This window comes from Genypterus blacodes, unplaced genomic scaffold (assembly GCF_046128005.1).
Source record: "Genypterus blacodes isolate CSIRO-AG114 ecotype Tasmania unplaced genomic scaffold, CSIRO-AGI_Gbla_v1 ptg000057l_1, whole genome shotgun sequence".
Classification (NCBI taxonomy): Eukaryota; Metazoa; Chordata; class Actinopteri; order Ophidiiformes; family Ophidiidae; genus Genypterus; species Genypterus blacodes.
This window is the reverse complement of record NW_027466869.1, coordinates 3,137,247-3,165,225: the sequence shown is the minus strand read 5'-3', so window position 1 is coordinate 3,165,225 and position 27,979 is coordinate 3,137,247. Positions and strand designations below refer to the sequence as shown.

General features: G+C 41.1%; 3 protein-coding genes across 3 annotated transcripts; 2 read left to right on the top strand and 1 right to left on the bottom strand.

Moving 5' to 3' along the window:
* Positions 1–8: 8 nt before the first annotated feature.
* On the top strand, positions 9–27,979 carry LOC143002496 (cell adhesion molecule CEACAM5-like). Its single transcript, XM_076152626.1, has 18 exons — positions 9–54; positions 309–578; positions 3,432–3,707; positions 3,962–4,231; positions 4,711–4,986; positions 5,241–5,510; positions 19,291–19,566; positions 19,776–20,045; positions 20,525–20,800; positions 21,055–21,324; positions 21,972–22,092; positions 22,349–22,398; positions 22,512–22,549; positions 22,995–25,176; positions 25,642–25,899; positions 26,101–26,406; positions 26,604–26,882; positions 27,001–27,979. Exons 2-14 carry the CDS (start codon positions 536–538, stop codon positions 23,205–23,207), a joined length of 2,649 nt encoding a protein of 882 aa, XP_076008741.1. The 5' UTR covers positions 9–54; positions 309–535; the 3' UTR covers positions 23,208–25,176; positions 25,642–25,899; positions 26,101–26,406; positions 26,604–26,882; positions 27,001–27,979.
* On the top strand, positions 7,852–9,322 carry LOC143002469 (cell adhesion molecule CEACAM1-like). Its single transcript, XM_076152587.1, has 3 exons — positions 7,852–7,954; positions 8,641–8,922; positions 9,042–9,322. Exons 2-3 carry the CDS (start codon positions 8,658–8,660, stop codon positions 9,320–9,322), a joined length of 546 nt encoding a protein of 181 aa, XP_076008702.1. The 5' UTR covers positions 7,852–7,954; positions 8,641–8,657.
* LOC143002559 (cell adhesion molecule CEACAM1-like) lies at positions 10,682–15,250 on the bottom strand. The gene is made up of 5 exons (XM_076152719.1): positions 15,071–15,250; positions 12,218–12,538; positions 11,806–12,081; positions 11,468–11,713; positions 10,682–11,375 (listed from the first exon to the last, which is right to left on the bottom strand). Exons 1-5 carry the CDS (start codon positions 15,120–15,122, stop codon positions 11,296–11,298), a joined length of 975 nt encoding a protein of 324 aa, XP_076008834.1. The 5' UTR covers positions 15,123–15,250; the 3' UTR covers positions 10,682–11,295.

The following is a 27,979-nucleotide window of genomic DNA, read 5'->3' as shown; positions in this document are numbered from 1 at the left end:
GTTCCAACCCTGTCAGTGGTGGTCAGAGCAATGCAGTATACTTCTCCATCAGCTGTGAGTTACTAACCTGAGGCCTGATTTTGAAAAGCTGGTTTACTCAGCTGGTTAGATCAACTGACTGACCAAATCTAGAACTCCCTCAAATTGGAACACAGACTGTATACATGCTAAGTCAAGTTACCCAGATAAATCAGTAATCAGAACTGGACCCTGCATGGTCGGTCTTTTGCTGTTTAGCATGTGTATGCAAGTAAAACTGATTTATATCATTGATTTTTAACACAAGTCTTCATTCTGCTCCTCTGCAGATGGCCCAGACAATGTTAAATTGGCGATATCTCCGTCGCAAGTATACTATGAGAAAGGATCAGACGTCATCCTGTCATGCTCAGCGGTCTCCAAACCCTCTGCCTCGTTTAACTGGTTGTTGAATGACACCCTGCACTCAGATGGCACAGACCCAGAGCTCAGACTGAGCAACATTGAGATAGGACAGACTGGAAACTACAGCTGTCAGGCCCATAACAGCAAAACTATGAGATATCAAACATCCTCACCTGCACTTGTCTCTGTTTTGGGTAAGTTGGGATAAATGTACTTATTTCACTATAAGATGAATATGATCAATACATTTTTCTTCTTTTTTTTCCCATAAATCGAAATTGATCATATCCACAATCGAGTTGTGGATATGATTAGCAACAGTATTTTTTATGTAGTGCCAGGTACTCCCTCTGGACACCTGTGCCAAAATGATTCAAAGCTGCATATAAAGACACAAACTGAGCATCATGAGAGACTTAAAGTTAGACAGAAAGATTTTAAATAGTGAATGTTATGCATTTACAGAAAAAGAAAATTTACACAAATCCACTGGCTTATAACGATTACACTTTAATCAAATGTTAAATTTAAGCAAGTGATACTGTATTTTCAGAGGTTTCAGAAGTTCTTGTGTTGTCCATTTGGGTGATAACTTCTACCTACCTTATATCTTCCCAGAGAAAGAAGATGGAGGTCTGTCCCCTGGTGCCATCGCTGGAATAGCAATTGCATGTCTCCTAGTTTTAGTCATAGGAGCAACTGTACCATTCTATATTTACAGGAGGTAAGAGAGGTTTTTGTGTGCCACTAGATCTGAATGGGTTCATTTCAATGAGTGTTTATTTGTCATTTGTAGCAGAAACAAACCAACAACAAACAATTCAACACAGCAAGCAGGAACCACAGAAACCACAGAAAACCATTATGAGACAATGGCAGAGCTGTATGAGAACATACCACAAAGGTGAAAAACAGAAACATTGACAAGACATTGGTACATTGGAACCATTGTTGTATTAATATACATAATATGTCATAATATACAGTTGACTCCTCAATCAGATTTGACTTTTTTCTTTTTTACAGAAATAAATGAGGACACCAACAACAGGAGAAAACACAGAAACATAATTATTATGCTGGTTTCTGCTGTTTGGAGTTTCAGCTTGAAGTGAATACTAATGTGAATTATTCAAGTAAAATAAAGATGAGAGTCACAGTAAAAGTGTCCATTGTGCTCTATTTGAACATCGCAGAAAATTCAACTGTGTCTCTGCAGTGATCAGTAACGTCCATATTTGCATGAGGTAGATGTTTTGTGTTGGCGGTCCAGATGCCGTATTGGCTGCACAATATCAATTTATCCAGTCATTATGCCAACAAACAAGAACAGAAGAAGCCTCTACAGGCCATCAGCTGTCATCAATCAGCAAACCATCAAAACATAGCACATTGCCTATTTTTGACATTTTATCACATGGCTTCAGATCAAAGACATACCTACAGTACTTCACCATCAGTAGATGAGTATTATTTGGATGAGTCTGCCTAATATGCTCCTTCAGCTTGCTAAAGTGTGAATCCGCGAACCAACACATTGGATTAAGGCCCTGATCATTATTGTCAGGCAATTGTCATGGGCTGGCTCAGGGTTTGGACAAGGAGGGAGATAACAACTTAAAAGTAAAAAACTTGCAAAGAAGTAATGATACATTTCTCTGAAATGTCTATTAAATTATGGAAGTGATGCAGTTTATCGAATATTTCCATTGATATGACTGCTATACACATATTTAGGATTTGCACATTTTACTCAGTAAGCTATCCAGCATCATAAAGCATGATGAATGAAAACAAGTCCAAAAAAGGTGCTGTCATAAACATTTGAACACACGTCACAGAGTAAACAGTTTATCAATTGGTTAATGATCTGTGACAATGAAGGAAGTTTTCCCTTCCAAAGGTACCATGCTGCAAACACCTGACTTCCTTGTACTGCATTTATATTGTGAGAGCAACCGAGAGAAGGAGTAGAACATTCACTGACAACACAGTACTCTTTCCTGTGACATCCTGAGATGGAAACAGCTGTGATAATCTTCACCATCCTGCAAGCGATCTCAGGTGAGCAAGATGACCCAGATACAAAGAAAATGAAATAAGAGAATCTGTATTGTTATGTTGATTCATTTTAGGCTTCTGATCTCAAAGTTCAAACATTAACATGTTCAGTGTGAAAAATAAACACAATGCCTAGCTCCACTGCGGTAGTAACTACCTGCAGCACTTCTTCTAAAATGTTCAGTTGCTTGTTGAAGATACAGTACCTGACGTTAGATTGATCTGCCTTAACTGTCTCCTCCAGGTTTAACCAGAGGAGCTGGAGTGCTACAAGACAGCCTCCTGCAGGCACCTGTTGGAGGAAAAGTGACATTTAACACGACGATTGCTCCAGGAACGCCTTTAAGAGCGACGGCCTGGAATTTTGTTGGCAATGCTGTCACTACTAATATATTGAACACATTATCAGGCTATAAAGATCCAGACTATAAAGACAGGATCACCCTCTTGGATCCTCCAGGATCTTTGGAGCTCAGGGATCTGTCTCTGAATGACAGTGGAGACTACAGAGTTGAAATTGCAGCATCTGCACCTGGGAGTCCACAGCAGTCAGGACATTGCACATTAAGAGTACTTGGTGAGCAGATATTTCACATGATGTTGGATCACAGATTCAATGCTGCATATAAAGACACAAACTGAGCATCATCAGAGACTTTAAGTCCAACAGAGAGAGAAGTATTTCTTTCTCTGCCACATTCCGTCTGAGATATGAATAAGTAGTTGCACTTGTCCCTTGTCCCCGAAATCTCATTATCAAAACAAGAACTGTTTCTACATGAAGTGTATCACATTTTGTGAACCGTCTGTGCATTTAAGTAATGAACCTGCATCAGATTCTGATTGTGTGTTTATGTGATTGTTGTGTTCACATGAGCAGAAGCCACTTAAAGCCCATTCTGGGATATTTTACACCTGTGTCAGTGTCTTCACTGCTGTGATTTATGTGTTCTATTAAGTCTGTTTTGTGTTATTCCCACCCACAGTTCCAGTCTCCAATGTAGTGTTGACTCCCAGCAGCACAGACCTGTTGGAGTTCAGCTCTGTCAATCTGTCCTGCTCCTCCAATGGCTCCTCTCTCTCTTTCATCTGGCTGAATGACAGCTCAGTGGTCACAGCCAGTGACAGAGTTCAGATCACTGATGGAGGCTCCACTCTCACCATAACCAATGTGACTCGCCATGACACAGGACCATTCAGCTGTAAAGTGTCCAACCCTGTCAGTGGTGGTCAGAGCAATGCAGTATACTTCTCCATCAGCTGTGAGTTACTAACCTGAGGCCTGATTTTGAAAAGCTGGTTTACTCAGCTGGTTAGATCAACTGACTGACCAAATCTAGAACTCCCTCAAATTGGAACACAGACTGTATACATGCTAAGTCAAGTTACCCAGATAAATCAGTAATCAGAACTGGACCCTGCATGGTCGGTCTTTTGCTGTTGAGCATGTGTATGCAAGTACAACTGATTTATATCATTGCTTTTTAACACAAGTCTTCATTCTGCTCCTCTGCAGATGGCCCAGACAATGTTAAATTGGCGATATCTCCGTCACAAGTATACCATGAGAAAGGATCAGACGTCATCCTGTCATGCTCAGCGGTCTCCAAACCCTCTGCCTCGTTTAAATGGTTTGTAAATGACACCCTGCACTCAGATGGCACAGACCCAGAGCTCAGACTGAACAACATTCAGATGGGACAGACTGGAAACTACAGCTGTCAGGCCCATAACAGCAAAACTATGAGATATCAAACATCCTCACCTGCACTTGTCTCTGTTTTGGGTAAGTTGGGGAAGGAATGACACACACATGGTGATATTTTTACTGTGCTGTTTGTGATAAGTGGAACATTTACTCAACAGACAGAAAAAAGAAAGACATTTAACTGAAAAGAAGACACATAAAGGTCACATTCCTACCAAAGGTGCCACCCAAACACTGAGCCATGCAGTGTAGAATCGGTCTTTCCATGCTGGCTAAGACTATAAATGATGTTGCATCACTGATTCATATATGCTGCATGTAAAGACACATACTGAAGCATCATCAGAGACTTTGAGTCCAACAGAAAGAAGTATTTCTGTGCATTTAAGTAATGAACCTGCATCGGATTCTGATTGTGTGTTTATGTGACTGTTGTGTTCACAAGGAGCAGAAGCCACTTAAAGCCCATTCTGGGATATTTAACACCTGCGTCAGTGTTTTCACTACTGTGATTTATATGTTCTATTAAGTCTGTTTTGTGTAATTCCCACCCACAGTTCCAGTCTCCAATGTAGTGTTGACTCCCAGCAGCACAGACCTGTTGGAGTTCAGCTCTGTCACTCTATCCTGCTCCTCCTCTGGCTCCTCTCTCTCTTTCCGCTGGATGAACGACAGCTCAGTGGTCACAGCCAGTGACAGAGTTCAGATCACTGATGGAGGCTCCACTCTCACCATAACCAATGTGACTCGCCATGACACAGGACCATTCAGCTGTAAAGTGTCCAACCCTGTCAGTGGTGGTCAGAGCAATGCAGTATACTTCTCCATCAGCTGTGAGTTACTAACCTGAGGCCTGATTTTGAAAAGCTGGTTTACTCAGCTGGTTAGATCAACTGACTGACCAAATCTTGAACTCCCTCAAATTGGAACACAGACTGTATACATGCTAAGTCAAGTTACCCAGATAAATCAGTAATCAGAACTGGACCCTGCATGGTCGGTCTTTTGCTGTTTAGCATGTGTATGCAAGTAAAACTGATTTATATCATTGATTTTTAACACAAGTCTTCATTCTGCTCCTCTGCAGATGGCCCAGACAATGTTAAATTGGCGATATCTCCGTCGCAAGTATACTATGAGAAAGGATCAGACGTCATCCTGTCATGCTCAGCGGTCTCCAAACCCTCTGCCTCGTTTAACTGGTTGTTGAATGACACCCTGCACTCAGATGGCACAGACCCAGAGCTCAGACTGAGCAACATTGAGATAGGACAGACTGGAAACTACAGCTGTCAGGCCCATAACAGCAAAACTATGAGATATCAAACATCCTCACCTGCACTTGTCTCTGTTTTGGGTAAGTTGGGATAAATGTACTTATTTCACTATAAGATGAATATGATCAATACATTTTTCTTCTTTTTTTTCCCATAAATCGAAATTGATCATATCCACAATCGAGTTGTGGATATGATTAGCAACAGTATTTTTTATGTAGTGCCAGGTACTCCCTCTGGACACCTGTGCCAAAATGATTCAAAGCTGCATATAAAGACACAAACTGAGCATCATGAGAGACTTAAAGTTAGACAGAAAGATTTTAAATAGTGAATGTTATGCATTTACAGAAAAAGAAAATTTACACAAATCCACTGGCTTATAACGATTACACTTTAATCAAATGTTAAATTTAAGCAAGTGATACTGTATTTTCAGAGGTTTCAGAAGTTCTTGTGTTGTCCATTTGGGTGATACCTTCTACCTACCTTATATCTTCTCAGAGAAAGAAGATGGAGGTCTGTCCCCTGGTGCCATCGCTGGAATAGCAATTGCATGTCTCCTAGTTTTAGTCATAGGAGCAACTGTACCATTCTATATTTACAGGAGGTAAGAGAGGTTTTTGTGTGCCACTAGATCTGAATGGGTTCATTTCAATGAGTGTTTATTTGTCATTTGTAGCAGAAACAAACCAACAACAAACAATTCAACACAGCAAGCAGGAACCACAGAAACCACAGAAAACCATTATGAGACAATGGCAGAGCTGTATGAGAACATACCACAAAGGTGAAAAACAGAAACATTGACAAGACATTGGTACATTGGAACCTTTGTTGTATTATTATACATAATATGTCATAATATACAGTTGACTCCTCAATCAGATTTGACTTTTTTCTTTTTTACAGAAATAAATGAGGACACCAACAACAGGAGAAAACACAGAAACATAATTATTATGCTGGTTTCTGCTGTTTGGAGTTTCAGCTTGAAGTGAATACTAATGTGAATTATTCAAGTAAAATAAAGATGAGATTCACAGTAAAAGTGTCCATTGTGCTCTATTTGAACATCGCAGAAAATTCAACTGTGTCTCTGCAGTGATCAGTAACGTCCATATTTGCATGAGGTAGATGTTTTGTGTTGGCGGTCCAGATGCCGTATTGGCTGCACAATATCAATTTATCCAGTCATTATGCCAACAAACAAGAACAGAAGAAGCCTCTACAGGCCATCAGCTGTCATCAATCAGCAAACCATCAAAACATAGCACATTGCCTATTTTTTACATTTTATCACATGGCTTCAGATCAAAGACATACCTACAGTACTTCACCATCAGTAGATGAGTATTATTTGGATGAGTCTGCCTAATATGCTCCTTCAGCTTGCTAAAGTGTGAATCCGCGAACCAACACATTGGATTAAGGCCCTGATCATTATTGTCAGGCAATTGTCATGGGCTGGCTCAGGGTTTGGACAAGGAGGGAGATAACAACGTAAAAGTAAAAAACTTAAAAAGAAGTAATGATACATTTCTCTGAAATGTCTATTAAATTATGGAAGTGATGCAGTTTATCGAATATTTCCATTGATATGACTGCTATACACATATTTAGGATTTGCACATTTTACTCAGTAAGCTATCCAGCATCATAAAGCATGATGAATGAAAACAAGTCCAAAAAAGGTGCTGTCATAAACATTTGAACACACGTCACAGAGTAAACAGTTTATCAATTGGTTAATGATCTGTGACAATGAAGGAAGTTTTCCCTTCCAAAGGTACCATGATGCAAACACCTGACTTCCTTGTACTGCATTTATATTGTGAGAGCAACCGAAAGAAGGAGTAGAACATTCACTGACAACACAATACTCTTTCCTGTGACATCCTGAGATGGAAACAGCTGTGATAATCTTCACCATCCTGCAAGCGATCTCAGGTGAGCAAGATGACCCAGATACAAAGAAAATGAAATAAGAGAATCTGTATTGTTATGTTGATTCATTTTAGGCTTCTGATCTCAAAGTTCAAACATTAACATGTTCAGTGTGAAAAATAAACACAATGCCTAGCTCCACTGCGGTAGTAACTACCTGCAGCACTTCTTCTAAAATGTTCAGTTGCTTGTTGAAGATACAGTACCTGACGTTAGATTGATCTGCCTTAACTGTCTCCTCCAGGTTTAACCAGAGGAGCTGGGCTGCTACAAGACAGCCTCCTGCAGGCACCTGTTGGAGGAAAAGTGACATTTAACACGACGATTGCTCCAGGAACGCCTTTAGCATCGACGGCCTGGGATTTTGTTGGCAATGCTGTCACTACTAATATATTGAACACATTATCAGGCTATAAAGATCCAGACTATAAAGACAGGATCACCCTCTTGGATCCTCCAGGATCTTTGGAGCTCAGAAATCTGTCTCTGAGTGACAGTGGAGACTACAGAGTTGCCATTACAGCATCTGCACCTGGGAGTCCACAGCAGTCAGGAGAATGCACATTAAGAGTACTTGGTGAGCAGATATTTCACATGATGTTGCGATCACTGATTCATATATGCTGCATATAAAGACACAAACTGAGCATCATTACAGACTTTAAGTCCAACAGAAAGATTTAAAATAGTGAATATAGGGCATTTAAAGGAAAAGAGAACCTACACAAATCCACTGGCTTATAAAGATGACACTTTAATCAAATGTTAAATTTAAGCAAGTTGTGCATTTTCAGAGGGTGATTATAATGGAACAGACCCTGAGAGGACCGTCAAGACACAGAGACAGAAAAAGCAGCACAGTGGATCCAACTAGATACTGTAGCTTCATAGCAGCAGTCCATTTAATTTCACACTTCCATTCACTTCCATTAATTATGAAATGGAACAGGGAATGGGGACGTCTTTCAGGATGTTGATGTTGACATCTTGTTACTTGTCATTTTGAAAACCTGACACGTTACTATAGTAACCAGAGTGGTCCATTATCAAGTCTCAGCACTTATAAACAATGATGGCTGCTGTCTACCATCAATCATTTTCTTGATTATGACCAGTGAACCTGATAATGGAATGGTCACCAGGGCAACTGCAGTCTACTGAGTATCACTATGTAAAAACTAACAAACTGCTCCAAAGCAAGTCATGTAGGATGAAAGTGTCACCACATGACAAAATGAACATCTGTGTGTTTTCCACCCACAGTTCCAGTCTCCGATGTAATGTTGACCCCCAGCAGCACAGACCTGATGGAGTTCAGCTCTGTCAATCTGTCCTGCTCCTCCTCTGGCTCCTCTCTCTCTTTCCGCTGGCTGAACAGCAGCTCTTACATCACAGCCAGTGAGGGAGTTCAGATCACTTATGCTGATGGAGGCTCCACTCTCACTATTACCAGAGTGACTCACAACGACCAGGGACCATTTGTATGTCACGTGTCTAATGCCGTCAGTGATCAAGACAGCAATGCGGTAAACTTCTCCATCACATGTAAGTCACACACCTGAACCATGAAAATACCTTCTCAGCTTCAAAGAACAGAATTAAGATGATTGCAGATTATTGGTGATGCTGTGTTTAATCTTCATCACAAATGTTGTATATTGCAGTTGGTCCAGAAAATGTTACTTTGGCAATATCTCCAGTACTCCAGCGCTATGATGAAGGCTCAGACATCAGCCTGTCTTGCTCAGCTCTCTCCAATCCACCAGCTCAGTTTGACTGGTTTGTGAATGATAATGTGTGGAGCAATACTGGACCAGAGCTCAGACTAGAGAACATCCAGAAGAATCAAAGTGGAACCTACAGGTGTTCGGCCTACAACTCCAAAACCCTAAGGACCGAAAAGTCCAAACCTGCAATTGTCACTGTAGTGGGTAAGCTGGGATGAACAGGACACAAATGATATTGATGAGATATTACTGTCATGTGTTTATTCAGTTTTCAAAATGGTTTATATTACAAGAGGAAGTTCTTGTGCTGTCAATTTGGGTGATACCTTCTACCTACCTTATATCTTCTCAGAGAAAGAAGATGGAGGTCTGTCCCCTGGTGCCATCGCTGGAATAGCAATTGCATGTCTCCTAGTTTTAGTCATTGGAGCAACTGTACCATTTTATATTTACAGGAGGTAAGAGAGGTCTTTCTATGCCACTAGATCTGAATGGGTTCATTTCAATGAGTGTTTATTTGTCATTTGTAGCAGAAAGAAACCAACAACAAACAGTTTAACACAGCTGGCAAGAACCACAGTAGCCACAGTAACCATAGAAACCACAGAAAACGAGTACCAGACAATCGCAGAGATGTATGAGAATATACCGCAAAGGTGAAAAACAGAAACATTGACAAGACATTGGTACATTGGAACCATTGTTGTATTAATTTACATAATATGTCATATATTATTAATATACAGTTGACTCAATCAGATTTGACCTTTTTCTTTCTACAGACATAAATGAGGAAAACAACAACAGGAGGAAACACACACACATTATTCTGCTGGTTTGTGCTGTTTTGAGTTTCAGCTTGAAGTGAATACTAATGTGAATTATTCACGTAAAATAAAGATATAAGTCGCAGTAAAGTGTCCTTTGTGCTCTATTTGTGCATGTATGTATGTGTGTATGTAGTATGTATGTGTTCGCCAAGCCGACACACACTCACACACTGCTGTCTTGCAGCTGAACGTTGCAGAAAATACAATTGTGTCAGCAGTGATCGGCAGTGGTCAGTGATTTGCATGAGGTAGGTAGGCTTTGTGTTGGCTGTCCAGATGCCGTATTGGCTGCACAATATCAATTTATTCAGTCATTATGTCAACAAACAAGAATAGAAAAAGTCTCTATAGGCCATCAGCTGTTGTCAATCAGCAAACCATCAACAGACAGCACAGATATATAGTTGCTCTAAGCATTGATAGATTGATAGACTTACAAACCAGGGTCACTTGGTGTAAATCTGTTGTCGTCAGCATACCTTTGAGGAGCACAGACCAGGGAGCCGTCACAGCAACCAAAATGGAACATTGGGGGATATTAAGGTAGCTGGAAACATGGCTTATCAGGAAGTCACTTGTGCTGAAGCCAAAAGTTTGTCAGTGTGTTTACTGCCCTCTGCAGGCCTGCAGTCCTACCTGTAGGACACACCTTAAAAGGCCCAGGAAAAAGGACAGAGACATGTGTGGCCGATTGAAAGCCGCAGCTTAGCACTTTATTTATTTTTTGTACAATAAATATTCCAATTTGAATCCACCTTATATCTTCACTTGGACATTGATTTTTTGTTTGTTTGACGAAGACAGTGAAGACCTCTCAAATGAGTCACTAATCTGGGTCAGAACCCAAGTGTTTGGTTGAGGAGTACTTATCAACAAACTTCATGAGTCCGATGGAAAGTTTTATTAAAACTTTATTGCGGTAGTAATTTGATACGTTATCAGTCACCACTCAAGGCTAAGAAGAAGAGATATTTGGCTGAAGGCTCAATGGCACAAGAACAAAATGTGGGTGATCGATATGACAACACCCGAAAGTACAAGTTATCATCAAGCTTGATATTAAATAACACATTTTTATCTGTTAGGGCAAACTCTACTTTGGTCACTACAGCAATTAACTGTTGAGTTCTTAATAAAATAGATTATGTAATGGAAGATGGAATCATAAAATAAAAAGCTTAATATTACACAATACAGAAGAATCTTGCAGGGGCAAAACAAATGTGCATAAACAATGAAATACATTTGGTTTGACATTTCATCATTTTTCATGCACAGCTTTATTTAATCTGAAGACAACATTTGCAGACATAAAATTACAATGTTCATAAGCTTTATTTCCACAGATAAAGGTGTAGTCTTTACACCAACCTGAGTCCCACCAGGGTCAGGACAGAGCCCACCATCACGTACATAGAACCACTGATGGGAGTAGAAGTGTCTGGATCAGAAGAGAAAAATCTCTGTCATTCCCAATCTTGCATTAGCCTCAACAGATTAAAGACATCTGAAAAAGTAAGAGAGCTCAAATACCACTCAGAGTGTGGACCTCAGAGGCCTCCTGACCACTGACAGCATTTCGGGCAGTGCAGGTGTACCGACCCAGATGATGCTCCTCCAACTGTTGCAGGTGGTACAAGGGCCCATAAGTCTTGCGGTCTTTGAAAATCCAGGTGAAAATTGCCTTTGGAAAGGAGTCAGCAGAGCAGGTAAGAGTGACCATCTCCTCCTCCTCTACTGCCGCTGGGAACTGACTGATTGTTGGTTTGTCGGGTCCATCTGGAAAATTTGTAAAATAACACAACCATGACAATACAGCTTAATTTGTTACAAAATGCAATGGAACATCAAAGAACATGTGATATACTTACAATTGACAGTCAGGCTACATAGGGTTGTTTCAAAACTGATGGGGTTGCTGACATTACAGAGAAACTGTCCAGTGTCTGTTCTCTTCACGGGGCTGATGGACAAGACTCTCCCGCCATCGTGAAACTTGTAACGATCACCAGACACCAGATGTGTTCCGTCCTTGGTCCACATTCTGCTGGACACAGAGCCGTCAACATTGCACGTTAGCTCGATAGAGTTCCTATCTTCAATTAGCTTTGCTGTGGGACAGGCCATTGTAGGTCTGGGTACTCTGACTGTACACAAAAAAATGGACAAAAGATATAAAGATTAATGGACATCTGACCTAACGTTACCTCACATATGTTGATATTGTGCAGCATCCTGGTCAATTTTGGCAGATGCAGTGTCAGATTCATCAAATTTACTCACAGTACACCTCCAGCTTGGCAGCTCCCTGAATCTGTCCCGCTCCATATGGAATGATGATTAATTCATATTCTCCGCTGTCTCTCTCGGTCAGGTGTGTGAGCTGCAGAGATCCGGTAGATTTATCCAGGTGTATCCGGTTCTTATAGTCTTCTCCTATTACATCTGCACTAGTAGAGGTAATAATATTAGAACCGTTGATGCTCCACGTCACTGCCAGAAATTGTTCAGCTGTCGGTTTCAGAGATGTTTTGAAGGTTACGGTTTCTCCTGCTGTTCCAAGAAGCAGGTCCACAGTGATCACCCCAGTACCACAGCACAGACCTACCAAAGACAGGAGACACAGCTGCAATCAACACAGATACTAGACATTACAGTTCTTACCAGTTTGACCTTAAATATATTTCTTACCTGTGGTTAGGAGGAAAAATGTTGCCCGGAGAAATGTATAATTCATGTTTCTGTTTTTATCTTGGTCCTTTTCAAATGCTGACTGGCTTTGTGTCTATGGTGACTGTGTGAGTGTGATCAGTCTCACCTGGTGTTATGTGCAATAAATGGATCATAAAATTCAAAGGCTCGGCTTGTTTAATTATTACCTCCAGCAACACTTTACTATTGCACTAATATCAAAGTACGACCAAAAGACATGCGCAGTTCATGACACGCCCTCATTTTCAGGCCTCACAAACAACTGATAAAAGACCTACTTATGTCTACATTAGAAGCCTGGTGAACGCATATGAAGCTCAGACAACTCGCTTTCCTGATAGAGACTAGTACTGATATATATGAGATAAAACTACCCAGAAAACATAGTTGACCAATTTTCTTCTTATCTACACGCTGGGCATTATGATCAGAGAGCACAACAGAGCAGAGCAGAGCTGAGATGCACTGGTTAATTGGATAAAGAAGGTTTGGGAACAGGATATGGTCCTCGCCATGTCTGACAGGTCGTGGAAAGATGCTCTGAGGTTCATGCACTCCTCCTCCATACATACATATTATTTTCTTTTCATCTTTAGCTTTCTTTTCCTCTCTGTGTATGCTAGGTATGGGGTGGGGGAAGGGAGGAGGGGGGATATTGATTTACGGGGACTATTTCTTTCCCTTTCCTTCTTTATTTCCTATTTCTCTTCTATCACCGCTGTCTAAAAGGAAATAACAAGGAAAAGATTATTGCTTTATTTTCTAAAATCATTTCACGGCACCAGGAATGAAAACAGATATATAGACATTATTGTTCTCATTGCCATTGGATGTTAAACAGTAAACAGAGCTTACTGGTCTGTTGATCCAAATGATTGTGCTGTTTGCACACTGTGGTGCACTGCTGATTGATCTCTCTGAACTACCTCTGTCTTTACTCTACTGTTTTACATTCTGTTTGTATGCTTTGCGTTGTGACTTTCCATTTCCCTTTGTGGGACAATAAACATAACTTGAAATTGGACTATTTGTCTTGAACATAAGCTCACACATGTATACATTAACATACATTATAATAATGGAATTTGATTGCCAACATACCAGTATACATGTCGTGGTCACACAAACATAATGCTCATATGTATTGTAGATGTACATATCTGTGCGTTTAACATACAGGAGGTATTAAAGGAAAACCAAGAAGTGTTTGGTCACCACCTTGACCTACATTACTCGAGTCCCTGGAGCTCTAATGGAGGGATGGAACAACATCCTCTGAGGATGAGATCTGGTTGTTACCTTGAAGGCTGCAGCAGATAAATTACATCAGTTTGACGCTGATCAAAGCATTGAGTGACCCCTCGTGGCCTCTGGACGAGAGCACTGTGATGCTGGAAGAGACGTCCAAATAGCAATGCTTCATCAGAGGATGAAAGCGTATTGATTTGCAGACACACTGCCATCGAAACCAGCAAAATACCACCCCACTTTACAATGTGTTCTCCATTAATTTGCCACCTTTCTACTTTTCCCTTCTCTTCCCACTAATGTGACTGATGTACCAGTCCCAGTTAAAGAAACCTGCTACAACAAACCAAAATGACACTTCAGCTTCTGGAGCACAAGCATATCAGTCTAACATCCTCCACAAGCCTCCACATACTTCCAAACTATTTCACTGCCAGGTATAGTGTCTTGGGGTTAGGGGTGCGACCAGCTTAAGTGTTTCTAAGTACATTCAAATCAAATGTGTAAAATGAGAAATTCAATTTCTTTTTTTAAAAAACAACCACAACCACTCCATTTGTTATATGATAGTTTGACCTTAACTCGCTTCTTTCTCACAGTGTGTGGTACTTGTATGTGTGATAGATGGGTGTGTGTTGCTCTATAATGGGTTTTGCACATCACCGGTTGTATCTTTAGTTTGTGTTTTTTCTATAACTGCTCTGGCTGTGTGAAATTTTATTGGGAGTTCCTGGTTCCTTCAGGAGTAAGAAAACCTTCCTTTCTCCTCCACAGCAGCTCTCCCATTTATTTCCAAAAGTTACTAAAAGGCATTTTACTTTAACCTTGAAAATACATCTCTGCTCTTTTCTATATTGTAACCTGTGTGGAACTGTTTTGATGTTTGAGCCTCCATTGTTAAAAAAATTTAGTTGCTAGGCAATGAGTCTAGCATTGTAGTTTGCGACGCTCTATGGGTCCTGGTGGTCCAGTTTACACGGAGCAATTTAATGGTGTGGATGTCGAATTTTCACATGGTTTTATCCTATCATTTGTTCAGCAAGTTGTTTTGTTTTTCACGACACCAATTCCGTTGTTCCTTTTTGTATTTTATGGAACAAACAACCAGAATGAAGTCACTTCCTGGTTCGAAGCTTTGGGACGCTTCATGACGTCCACATGACAGACCGTAATTACCTCGTAACATGTCCGGTGCTGCAGGCCAATGTGTCCAGTCTGTACTCTCCATGTTTGCAGCCTCATCAATGCTGTGGCGTTCTGATGAACTGCGCTTTTTTTTAAATCATCATTTCATTCAATCAATCCGAACAGTTTGCGGGTCTTCTCCATCCGGGTATTTGCTCCACACAAACAGCGAGGTCCACCCACTGAAGCGAACGTTTCCGGTCGAGAGTCCCGGTCATGATTTTTCCTCAAATGTTAACTTTAGAATCAAACTGGCTGATAGCCATCTACAAAAAAAAGAATGTGTGCTAAACAACGATATTACAGTCTGAACATGAATGCATCATGGGCTCACTCGTTCACTTTGACAATGCGTCAACAAACACGTGACGTCATAGCAGTTATGAAGTAAGTATATGTCAGTGGGGCGCAGCACAGCAGGGCGCACTTAACAGCCCATGAGCAGACCGAGACGTTTCGCGGAGAGAAGGGCCCGGCGGCCACATAACATGATGGCGCATAAGTGGAAATGGAGGGTCGATACGATGTTGAAACATTACAGGAGGTCAGTTGACAGCACTGCACCGCCCACTGAGACACAACCTACCAAGCTGCCGAGCCCAGCAGCAGCAGCAGCAGCAGAGAACCAGAGCAGCAAGCTGGTGGCCTTACAGGCTGAGGTTGAGCAGCTGAGAGAGAAACTGGCCCTTCAACAGTCTCATTCCAATAAGCCTCACACTGATGCCATTGTGAAGGACTTGCGGTGGAAAGTTTCACATTTTAAAGAAACGGTCCAGGGGAAAAAGGAGCGTCAGCAGCAGCTAGTGAGGTGTTTGGCTCTACAAGAGGAGGAGAACAACATACTAACACATATGTTGGTGCACGCACAGGAGGAGCACCAGAGAGAAGGCCTCACCTCCCAGGAAGAGACACCCTCTCTGCAGAGTGAGCAGATCCAGGAGGCCAGGATCAAGGTCCTGGAGAGCAAGGTTCTGGAGAAGCAGAGGGCTGCTGCAGCATGTCTAGCTGCGGTCAGAACTGCCATGGATGCTCTCCGTGAGAAGATGGAGATTCAGCAGCAGTTGCAAGAGAGCCTGGATGCTGAGCTAAAAGAAAACGAGAGAGTGAAGACTGCTTTGAATCTGACATCGCTGAAACTGAAGTACAACCACTCTGTTTGGCAGAAGGAGTTATCCAGGTTGGAGGTGGGTGTTGTCGCAGCCGAGGCAGAGGCTGAGTTGAAGGCCCAGCAGGTGAACAATGTCAATCAGGAGAGGATCGTGGTGGAGGCGGCCATCGTGGCCAAAAGGATTGTGGAGAGCATCAGAGTGGAGCAAGAGAAGCAGCAGAATTTGCAGATGAGCCTGACGAGTCTGAGCGGGGAAATTGGGCTCAGAAAAGCTTGTCTGAGCAAAGCAGAGGACGAGCTGAAGAGCCAGTGCCTGCAGTGGCAGCTGGAGATGGCACGTCTGCATCAGGCCAGCACACTCGTGAAGGAAGCTCTTACAGAGACAGAGTGCAGCATACAGGACATGCAACACAAGATCGAGCTGCTGAATCAGAAAATTGCTACTAACAAAAGTAAGCCGCAGTGGTGGAGGTGACTGCTGAGTAGAACAAGCAGGACGTTAAGGCAGCACTGGGGTAGGCTGAAGAAATCCACTCAGGTTATCACACCAGCGTAGCTCATGTGCTCTCTCTGGGTTTTCTTGGGTTTTCTCCCAGGAAATCTGATTTGTCCCATAACCAACATGCAGGTTAACTTCAAAGACTCGTGGATTGATCAGATACGTCAATAAACTATTTAAAATGTACCCTATAGTGTAGTTTTTATTCTACAGTTTTCAGATGTGCATGCCGTGTTATTAACAATATTACGTGTATAGCAGCAGAAACCACTTTCTTAAATGCAGTTTGTTATTAACAATGGTTTCTATGTTTTTAATCTGCTTACATACAAAGACGAACACGTTTTATGTTTACACATTTCATTTCAGGTTAATTTTCTCAGTTAATCTCATGACCTTGCATATATTTAGATTTAACAGTTTGTCAAGATTTGTTTGTTATTGACCAGCTAAGGATGGGAATTTGTCTATGGTCTCACAAAAAAACAAATGAGTACACTATATTTATATTCAATATTAGAGACATGGCTGTTTATGTGCTGCAGTTTGACGCAACACTGACATCTGGTGGCATAAATTCTTACAACCATTTTATCAAACGTACATCTTACTGGAAAGAACCCCCTGCCACAAACACACACACACACACCAACACCCCCCAACAGAGATTAAATACATATCAAATTACACAATCTTTAACTTTTTGAAATCCTTTTTAGCTTTTTGTAATTCATCTATTTGTTGCTGGTTCAAAATGAAATTCAATCAGCATTTATTCATTATTTATTAACTGCCTCCGTATATACATCCATATATAATAGTTAATGGATTCTTCGGGGTATAATTAAGAGGGAGATATCTCATTTAATGGAACATAATCTTATCAACTTCAAAGAGGAAATAACGAGGATTTGCATTGACTTTAAACAATAAACTAGCTCATTAACCACCGGACTGTAAGTACACAGTTTCACCACATGGGGCGAAATCGAGCACTATCTTCAAAAAGTGCCCGTCAAAGTTCACCAGGCTTCCGCATTATGCGGGTAGTTTGAGTTTAAAACCTGCAGTCCGAGAAGGCAACACGAAGGTTCCTCTTCTGCATCAGTCACATCATAATCATCATCATCACTGCATTTGGGGCGCTTTCCGTGTTCGGTGGTTGAACTTCTCTCACCAACGCTCACCCATGGATTCACTGCGTTTACAGCGCATTCTGTTTGTAATCTTCACTGTCACGGGTAAGAAGTTTGATAGTTTTCATCTTTTCCACGTTGCTTTCCTTTGCTTTAAGAACACACACTGGCCTTCACTTTATTGGCAGTGGAGTTGAGCTAATGATCAAGAGCAAACTCACAAAAACACACTTCCGCCTCTTACTAAAGCAAATAACTTCAACTAACCATTTAGGTTGTTTGAATGTTCAATGTCTCGTATCTATTAACGTAAAAGCTAATTTAACAAAACTGACGGATCGTGTGATGTGAGTCTTTCCCTTATTTCTCTACAGTTGCAGTTAAGTGTGGAGATGTAGTGGTTCCGAACTTTGAATAGAACAGATGAGACCTTTCAGAGCTGATGAGACCTTGTCTTTCAGGGAAATAGGATTCAGGAAGTTCCTCTTAATTCCGCCAGATATTGAAGGATAACCTTTGTTGGTTAGTATAAAGGTGTAAACTAGTGCTTTAGCTGGTGCTGGTTAACAGGCTGGACACCACATAAATGCACAGAGCAACCTGTATGAAACACAGTCCAGATGAGGACTGTTCAGTGTATGCAAGGCTGTCCTGGCAACCTGCTGGTCAATTAGTTGCTAGAGCTGCCTTGACCGTTGATTGATCTGCCTTAACTGTCTCCTCCAGGTTTAACCAGAGGAGCTGGGCTGCTACAAGACAGCCTCCTGCAGGCACCTGTTGGAGGAAAAGTTATATTTACCACGAGGATTCCTCCAGGAACGCCTTTAGCATCGACGGCCTGGGATTTTGTTGAGAATGCTGTCCCTACTAATATATTGACCACATTATCAGGCTATAAAAATCCAGACTATAAAGACAGGATCACCCTCTTGGATCCTCCAGGATCTTTGGAGCTCAGGAATCTGTCTCTGAATGACAGTGGAGACTACAGAGTTGCCATTACAGCATCTGCACCTGGGAGTCCACAGCTGTCAGGAGAATGCACATTAAGAGTACTTGGTGAGCAGATATTTCACATGATGTTGGATCACAGATTCAATGCTGCATATAAAGACACAAACTGAGCATCATCAGAGACTTTAAGTCCAACAGAGAGAGAAGTATTTCTTTCTCTGCCACATTCTGTCTGAGATATGAATAAGTAGTTGCACTTGTCCCTTGTCCCCGAAATCTCATAATCAAAACAAGAACTGTTTCTACATGAAGTATATCACATTTTGTGAACAGTCTGTGCATTTAAGTAATGAACCTGCATCAGATTCTGATTGTGTGTTTATGTGATTGTTGTGTTCACATGAGCAGAAGCCACTTAAAGCCCATTCTGGGATATTTTACACCTGTGTCAGTGTCTTCACTACTGTGATTTATATGTTCTATTAAGTCTGTTTTGTGTTATTCCCACCCACAGTTCCAGTCTCCAATGTAGTGTTGACTACCAGGAGCACAGACTTGTTGGAGTTCAGCTCTGTCAATCTGTCCTGCTCCTCCAATGGCTCCTCTCTCTCTTTCATCTGGCTGAACGACAGCTCAGTGGTCACAGCCAGTGACAGAGTTCAGATCACTGATGGAGGCTCCACTCTCACCATAACCAATGTGACTCGCCATGACACAGGACCATTCAGCTGTAAAGTGTCCAACCCTGTCAGTGGTGGTCAGAGCAATGCAGTATACTTCTCCATCAGCTGTGAGTTACTAACCTGAGGCCTGATTTTGAAAAGCTGGTTTACTCAGCTGGTTAGATCAACTGACTGACCAAATCTAGAACTCCCTCAAATCAGATCACAGACCGCATACATGCTTAGTCAAGTTACCCAGATAAATCAGTAATCAGAACTGGACCCTGCATTGATTTATATCATTGATTTTTAACATTTTCATTCTGTTCCTCTGCAGATGGCCCAGACAATGTTAAATTGGCGATTTCTCCGTCAGAAGTTTACCATGAGAAAGGATCAGACGTCATCCTGTCATGCTCAGCGGTCTCCAATCCCTCTGCCTCGTTTAAATGGTTTGTAAATGACACCCTGCACTCAGATGGCATAGACCCAGAGCTCAGACTGAACAACATTCAGATGGGACAGACTGGAAACTACAGCTGTCAGGCCCATAACAGCAAAACTATGAGATATCAAACATCTTCACCTGCACTTGTCTCTGTTTTGGGTAAGTTGGGGAAGGAATGACACACACATGCTGATATGTTTACTGTGCTGTTTGTGATAAGTGGAACATTTCCTCAACAGACAGAAAAAAGAAAGACATTTAACTGAAAAGAAGACACATAAAGGTCACATTCCTACCAAAGGTGCCACCCAAACACTGAGCCATGCAGTGTAGAATCGGTCTTTCCATGCTGGCTAAGACTATAAATGATGTTGCATCACTGATTCATATATGCTGCATATAAAGACACAAACTGAAGCATCATCAGAGACTTTGAGTCCAACAGAAAGAAGTATTTCTGTGCATTCAAGTAATGAACCTGCATCGGATTCTTATTGTGTGTTTATGTGATTGTTGTGTTCACAAGGAGCAGAAGCCACTTAAAGCCCATTCTGGAATATTTTACACCTGTGTCAGTGTCTTCACTACTGTGATTTATATGTTCTATTAAGTCTGTTTTGTGTTATTCCCACCCACAGTTCCAGTCTCCAATGTAGTGTTGACTACCAGGAGCACAGACTTGTTGGAGTTCAGCTCTGTCAATCTGTCCTGCTCCTCCAATGGCTCCTCTCTCTCTTTCATCTGGCTGAACGACAGCTCAGTGGTCACAGCCAGTGACAGAGTTCAGATCACTGATGGAGGCTCCACTCTCACCATAACCAATGTGACTCGCCATGACACAGGACCATTCAGCTGTAAAGTGTCCAACCCTGCCAGTGCCGGTCAGAGCAATGCAGTATACTTCTCCATCAGCTGTGAGTTACTAACCTGAGGCCTGATTTTGAAAAGCTGGTTTACTCAGCTGGTTAGATCAACTGACTGACCAAATCTAGAACTCCCTCAAATTGGAACACAGACTGTATACATGCTAAGTCAAGTTACCCAGATAAATCAGTAATCAGAACTGGACCCTGCATGGTCGGTCTTTTGCTGTTTAGCATGTGTATGCAAGTACAACTGATTTATATCATTGATTTTTAACACAAGTCTTCATTCTGCTCCTCTGCAGATGGCCCAGACAATGTTAAATTGGCGATTTCTCCGTCACAAGTATACCATGAGAAAGGATCAGACGTCATCCTGTCATGCTCAGCGGTCTCCAACCCCTCTGCCTCGTTTAAATGGTTTGTAAATGACACCCTGCACTCAGATGGCACAGACCCAGAGCTCAGACTGAACAACATTCAGATGGGACAGACTGGAAACTACAGCTGTCAGGCCCATAACAGCAAAACTACGAGATATCAAACATCTTCACCTGCACTTGTCTCTGTTTTGGGTAAGTTGGGGAAGGAATGACACACACATGCTGATATGTTTACTGTGCTGTTTGTGATAAGTGGAACATTTCCTCAACAGACAGAAAAAAGAAAGACATATAACTGAAAAGAAGACACATTAAGGTCACATTCCTACCAAAGGTGCCACCCAAACACTGAGCCATGCAGTGTAGAATCGGTCTTTCCATGCTGGCTAAGACTATAAATACCAATAGATGATGGAGCTCATTAAACATGAAATAACCAACTCATACTTGGAAAGTTGCTTTTGTATGAAAATGAATGATATGACTGCATCATGTTCAGGTGTTGTCCCATGAGGATAAGAACAAACTGTCCTTTTGTACTTGTGGTGTTTGTGGCACTATTTTGATCGTTCACTGTGTTCACATGCAATCATTCATCTTTCCCTCAACAAAGACTTTAGTACCAACATGACGTGACAGATGAAATACAGACTAAAAGTGTTATCAGGATCTCAATCATAACCAAAATGTTTTTGCGCTGATGTGACCTAAAGGCAGCAGTCATTGTTATCCAGGGACATACAGTATATGATGAGAATAGACAAGTTCCACACCCAACATCATTCAGTAATTATTATTATTATCATGGTCATGTGTTGTGTTTTGTTTCATTTATATAGTTCCAGAGATAGCACCTGAAGGGCTTTCAGGTGGTGCCATCGCTGGAATTATAATCTTGGTCCTCGCTGTTGTTGGTGGAGGAAGTGTCGGTGCGTTCATGTACTTCCGTAGTACCAAAAAGTAAGTGACAATAGGTGATACAAGACTGTAATAAATGATACAAATGTATTTCCATATTTCCATAAAGCAGTTGCATGACAATTATTAACACTCGCAGCCAATAAGTTCATTTAAACTCGCAACAGGATCAAATGCAGACTGCAGTGCCTGACAAATTACCGAGTACAGGCAGTGCTATTATAAGTAACACTTGCAATGCAAGTTAGTGCCTTTCTAATGTCTAATCTACATATTCATGACTCATTATGTCTCTTAGCAGAAATCAGCAGCTAAAACCCTCTAATGGAAACACATCCAACAACCCAGGTAACTTATCTGGGATTTGCAACATGCTATGTTTATCTATGGCAAACATAGCATGTATATGTAATTATACCATGAATTCTAAATGATTATATTTTCATCTTTTTGGGGGGCAGGTAACGGCCAGAGCAACTCAGCATACACTGCAAATGAGGTAAGATCCATTCTTTACTTGCACTCTGCTAGATGTCAAACAAAGAACAAAACAAAATAGAGGAAATGAAACAAAAAAGCCCTGAAAAAGGCTTCAAGTTTCTTTGGGTACTTTTCCATAATGTGACAGTGGCTTGTCTGTTTGGTGGCTCCCTGCTTCTCTCCACGACAGCTCTGTCTACAGGCTGTGTGTTTACCATGGTACTCAACATTAGACTTTGAACCATGAAGAAGATACCGGATTAACTGAACCGTGGCAGGAAATGAATGTGTCTCACCCCCACCCGGCATGCTGCTGCTGTTGATAGTTAAGCTTGTTGATAGCTAAGCTCATATTAACCACAGTCTTGTTTCAGCGTTAACATTTTCCCCACCAAATCTAAATGAACAGGATTTCCTTAACCTGAAAAAGAGTAATATCATTTCCCTTCTCCTTTCTCTCCAAGGAGTTGAACTATGCCAACCTTTCAGATTTTCCAATGAGGAACAAGGCGACAGACCAGCCAAAAATAGAGGATAGTTCTTCGCATTATGCTCAGGTCAGAGTGAACCGCAAGGCAACGACAACAACTTCCCCTCCTCCCTATGACACCCACATGCAGCATGTTAAGAGTCTGGCCCCTCAGCCTGAAGGTTACAGGCAGTCCGCTCTAATCTGACGGCCGCAAGCACTGACCACACTCCGTACAACAGATCAGAGGTTCAGCTCAGCCTGGAAGGAAGCCAGAGACAGAGCCTTGTGATGGACTCCCTTTGTTCTGTCACAGAGGTGCCAGCTGGAGTTTGTCCAGTCAATGCACGAGTTAATAATCAACCAACTCTGACACCAGCTATGATATTTTGAGTGTGGTCAGATAGCGAAGAAGAAGAAGAAACACCATATTATAACTGTAATGCCATGAGGGAGCCCTTTGTCTAGCAGAGTATAATCTAAACATGTGAGTGGCACTATTGTCTGCGTGAAGGTGATGTTTTCCTGCTGTGTTGCATATTTGAGACGTTTCCTCATAGCTGTGTTTTGTTTTTATAGATATGAACACTGAATGGTTGACTATGATCAGTCTTGTTATTTATAAGAGAGGTGTGTAATTATTATGACCTTTCAACGTTGGTAATGTGGGTCCAAAGGAGAAGTTCAATCACTGATAATGAGATATAAATGTATTGTTGTAGATAAGTCATGTTCCGGTATTGCTTTATAGTCACATTAAACTGAGAACAGACTTCCCAGCATGGTCACAGAAACAAAAGCAGAAACAGGTTTTCACAGCCAAAGTGGAGATGTGTGATGTCCAGAGGTGACTTCATGGACCCGTGGAGGGACACAGGGGGGTTTCTTATTCCTTCCATCCGCTTCTGTGTGTGTCAAGATCATGAGCAGCTCAATCCACCATTAGGACATGTATCTGGAAAACATTTAGAGTAAAAGCTACTCTGTGATCAAGGTGATCAATGTTCAAGGAATAAACTTCCATGAACCTTGATATGGTGATAATAATAATAAAATACTGACACCATACATTGACAAAGACCATGAGGTGTGACATTAAGAATGTACTGTAAGAATGCTCTTTGGTCTTTGTCATTTTAAAAGGACGGTTTTGTTTCTTCATACACAGTAACACAATGTTGGATTTGGTGCTTCCTGTTTCTGCCTTGTGTAGTAAACCTTGAATCAAAGGTGGTGACAAAATGAATAGAGAACAAAACATGTCTCTATGAGCAATATGATCACATCTGATAACAAATTGATGTCTTAAAGTGAACAATTATACTACAGAAGCTCATACAGTAGCAGTATGTGTTTAACATGTTTAATCATGCGTTTTTAAAGATGTTGGCCTCCAGTTAATGAATGCTATATCAGTACTTTGGAAGGAGTTTATAACAGATTTATGTTTAATATGTTTAAAATTAAATCTATTTGAACTTCTCTTAAAAGTAGAAGAGTTTTTATCACATTAATCCTTCATCTGTCGTTCTATGTTAAACCTTAAACACACAGGTTTTCTTTTGGGTTTGTGCCCACTTATTTACCATATCAGTAAAGAGCGTACTGCCTGTGAGATATTCCCATGGGTCACATGAGATGTGACCTTTTTCCAAGTTGAATGTCATACAAAATGTGTGTGTGTTTGAATGTCTTATCATAATACTTTAGGTGGTAATGACACCAGAATAAGAATTCTCAGCAAAGGACTTTACTGAGCTCTTTTTTTCCCCCCATTATGTAAACAACTTAACAAACAAGAACAAACATTGTAAGCTAATTAGATCCATATCTGCATTGCTGTCAACTTACACATCATCATGACAATGTGATAACAGCAGAGGCACAATTCCCATCAATTATTCATATTTCATGGGAAAATATTTAGACTGAGTAATTTTATCCTGTTGTATCACGCAGGGATTTTTAACAATCCAGTAAATTCTGGCAGTGAACTAGGACATTGTGTAATGTCTTTGTACACATGCGAGGAAAGTCGAGCTTTAGCAACAGGACAACTTCCTGTCACAGAATCATAGCTGGCAAAAGTGTGAGAAAACTCACAGTGGAATAAGACATGGAGAGCGCTACAATGATTTCCTGGAGGAAGATGTTTTACTTACTTTTGGCACTGAGTAGTAAGTATAAACTCACTTTATTTTCAATTCAGTAAACATTTGCTGTAACGTTGACATTGCTACAGAAGCTGAAGATATTAACCTCTGAAGCTGCCAGATAGATCATTTAACCTTTAAGTTCTAAAGTAACCAGCTTTAAGTTAGCAGCTAAATCATTTACCAAATTGCTTCCATCCGGTAATGCTTATACAACTGAAAAGAAAGGAATTGCTCTTAATATATGTGAAAGCTGTGTACATCTTAGTCAAACCAAAATGGTAATTCCATGCACTTTATGTAAATATACAAGATGTACTAAAAGGACATTGAAAGATGTAAAAAATACACTGGACTGAGATGTATTATATGGGCTCAGTGCAGTCACAGGGTTACAATGACAAACAAACAAACAAACAAATAAATAAATAAATAGGTGAAAATGTGCTAAAGGAAATGAAATCCACTCTGACTCATCCTCTCTGGCAGGTTTACCAGGTCTGGGGGCTTGGATACAGATCGCCTGGTTTAGATCATTGGTTGCTGGGTTGACCACCAAATTCAACCTTACCTCTGCTTGCTCACCAAAATGCAATTACACCTGGCTCATTAAAGGTCAAAAGTTCAATGGGAGCATTCTGTCTTATACACCCGATGGCCTTGACGATAGAGTGCTGATCAAGGCCATTGTCCTCAATACACAAACTGGAGTTGTGTTCACTCATGACTTCACAGTAGACATTATAAGTGAGTACCACACAGGCTGTGTATAAGCAGGGTTATACATACACTGTATTCATCACATTATAATATGGATTTAAGCATGTAAATGTTACTGATACAAATACAGTAAGAGTCTATAATTTGATACATACTGTATGATCTATGATGGATGTGGCTTCTCTTTTCTCTGATAGTATGTAATTCTCTCTGTCTTGGTTGTCATAGATGAAGTGTCTGTGCGAACCATCCCTTATCTCACCCTCCCAACTATCAACCAGTCATTGATCCTGGCCTGCCAGGGTGTAGGGATACCAGGGGCTCTGCCAGGGCCCCCCTACCTGGTGGACAAGGTGGTCTGGTACAAAGACGGACAGAAAGTGATTCTGGATGAACGGATGAGACTGATGGAAAACAATGCCACGCTTGTCTTTGACTCACTGCTGCCCTCTGATGTTGGATTTTACCGATGTAAAAGTGTCATGGCCATTTTTCTGATGAAGAGATCGTTCAGCCAGGGCTACTTACTCAGCTGTAAGTAGAGCGCAAACGTACTGCATGTACACTCGCTCTAGTGTTGTTTTTATTCTACTTTCTGTGCGAGTATATGATTATTTCGTGGATCAGAATAACAAGGTAGAGAAGGTTGCTATAATATGTTTAACACTTTCATTCATGGTACTTGAGAACATTTTATTTCCTATGGTAATTAACTTTGCCTTGTTTTGCAGTTGATCCATGGAACGTCACCATTAAGGGACCGGACACTGTTGTTCCTAGAACACGAGTGAGCAAATTCACCTGCTTGGCGAGCTGCACCATCAATGTGGACTGTATTATCAGATGGGAGTTCGGTCCAGGGTTTGCCAATGAAATCACCTTCGACACAGAGGAAAATGAGATGGAGTGGACTCCTTACGTGCCCCGGACCTTCCAGAACTTCACCTGTATTGTGGAAAATAAAGCCGCTGGTCGCCTGGTTGAGGTCACCAAGACGGTAGAAGTTAAAAGTACTGAAAAAATCCTCTCTGTTTTCTTTCCTTCATGAGATGCAATTTTTAACAGTTTTATTATATCTTTATCACATGGAATTTCAGTTTTATTCTGTTCTTTTTCTCCACGCTGCAGATGATCCCTTCTCTGGATCAAACACTTTAGCGCCGCTCAGTGGACTGTTTGTCATCATCTTCAGCCTGGGAACCCTGCTGCCCTTTGACCTCTAGTGTTGCTGTTGTTGGGTTTGTATGTTTGATGGCAGTCGTATCAGCTGTGGAATGCTGCAATTCTCTACCTGTCCACCAGCCGTCTCCCCAGAGCCTCCCTCTCCAGTCTGGTCACGGAATGCACACACCTGACCGCCATCATTGTTTCCTGCCAGATCATCTTCATGGCCCCTGTGTCTCTGTATGTGTGTGTATGTGTGTGCATGTGTGTGGGCCTTTATTTGTGTGGCTAGTGTTTTTATCATTGCCTGACCCCCATTTGACCTTGGATTTTCTGCTTGGCTATGTTTGGATTGTCTGCTTTGTTTTTGTCTCTGTTATCAGACTCTGCTTTTAGTTCCAATTGCTGAAATGTTACACCCCAGCTTGTGAATGTGGAACATAACACCACTGAGCCTCATACACACAATAGCCAGCAAGATGATAGAATGTATGGAAAAATATATTGTTGATAGATTTTCATGAGAGGCTGTCAATATAGGATTTAAAATATGATTCTGCACAATATCTTTATATTATATTATCTTTACTATGATTTGAAAGCATTTTATGTTGTCTTGTTCTTTCCCTTCATGTTTTTGCTTCTTTGCCTTTTGTGGGTTTCCCAGGCCAGACGGGAGAAACTGAGCCTCCAGATGTATAAACCTTTTTTATTGGTTATTTTATTGTTACTTCTGTATTTTAATGCCAACAGTGTTGACGACTGAAGTCATTGAGGTATTGTGACTGATCAGGACCTCGTGATGATCATATTTTAAAGTCTTGTTGTAGCCTGTTTGTATATCCTTTCAGCTAAATCAAACTAACTATTTATATATGTTATTATTTATTTATCTAGTGAGTAAGTTTTGACTCTTGTTGGATAAATGAGTATATGGATGAAA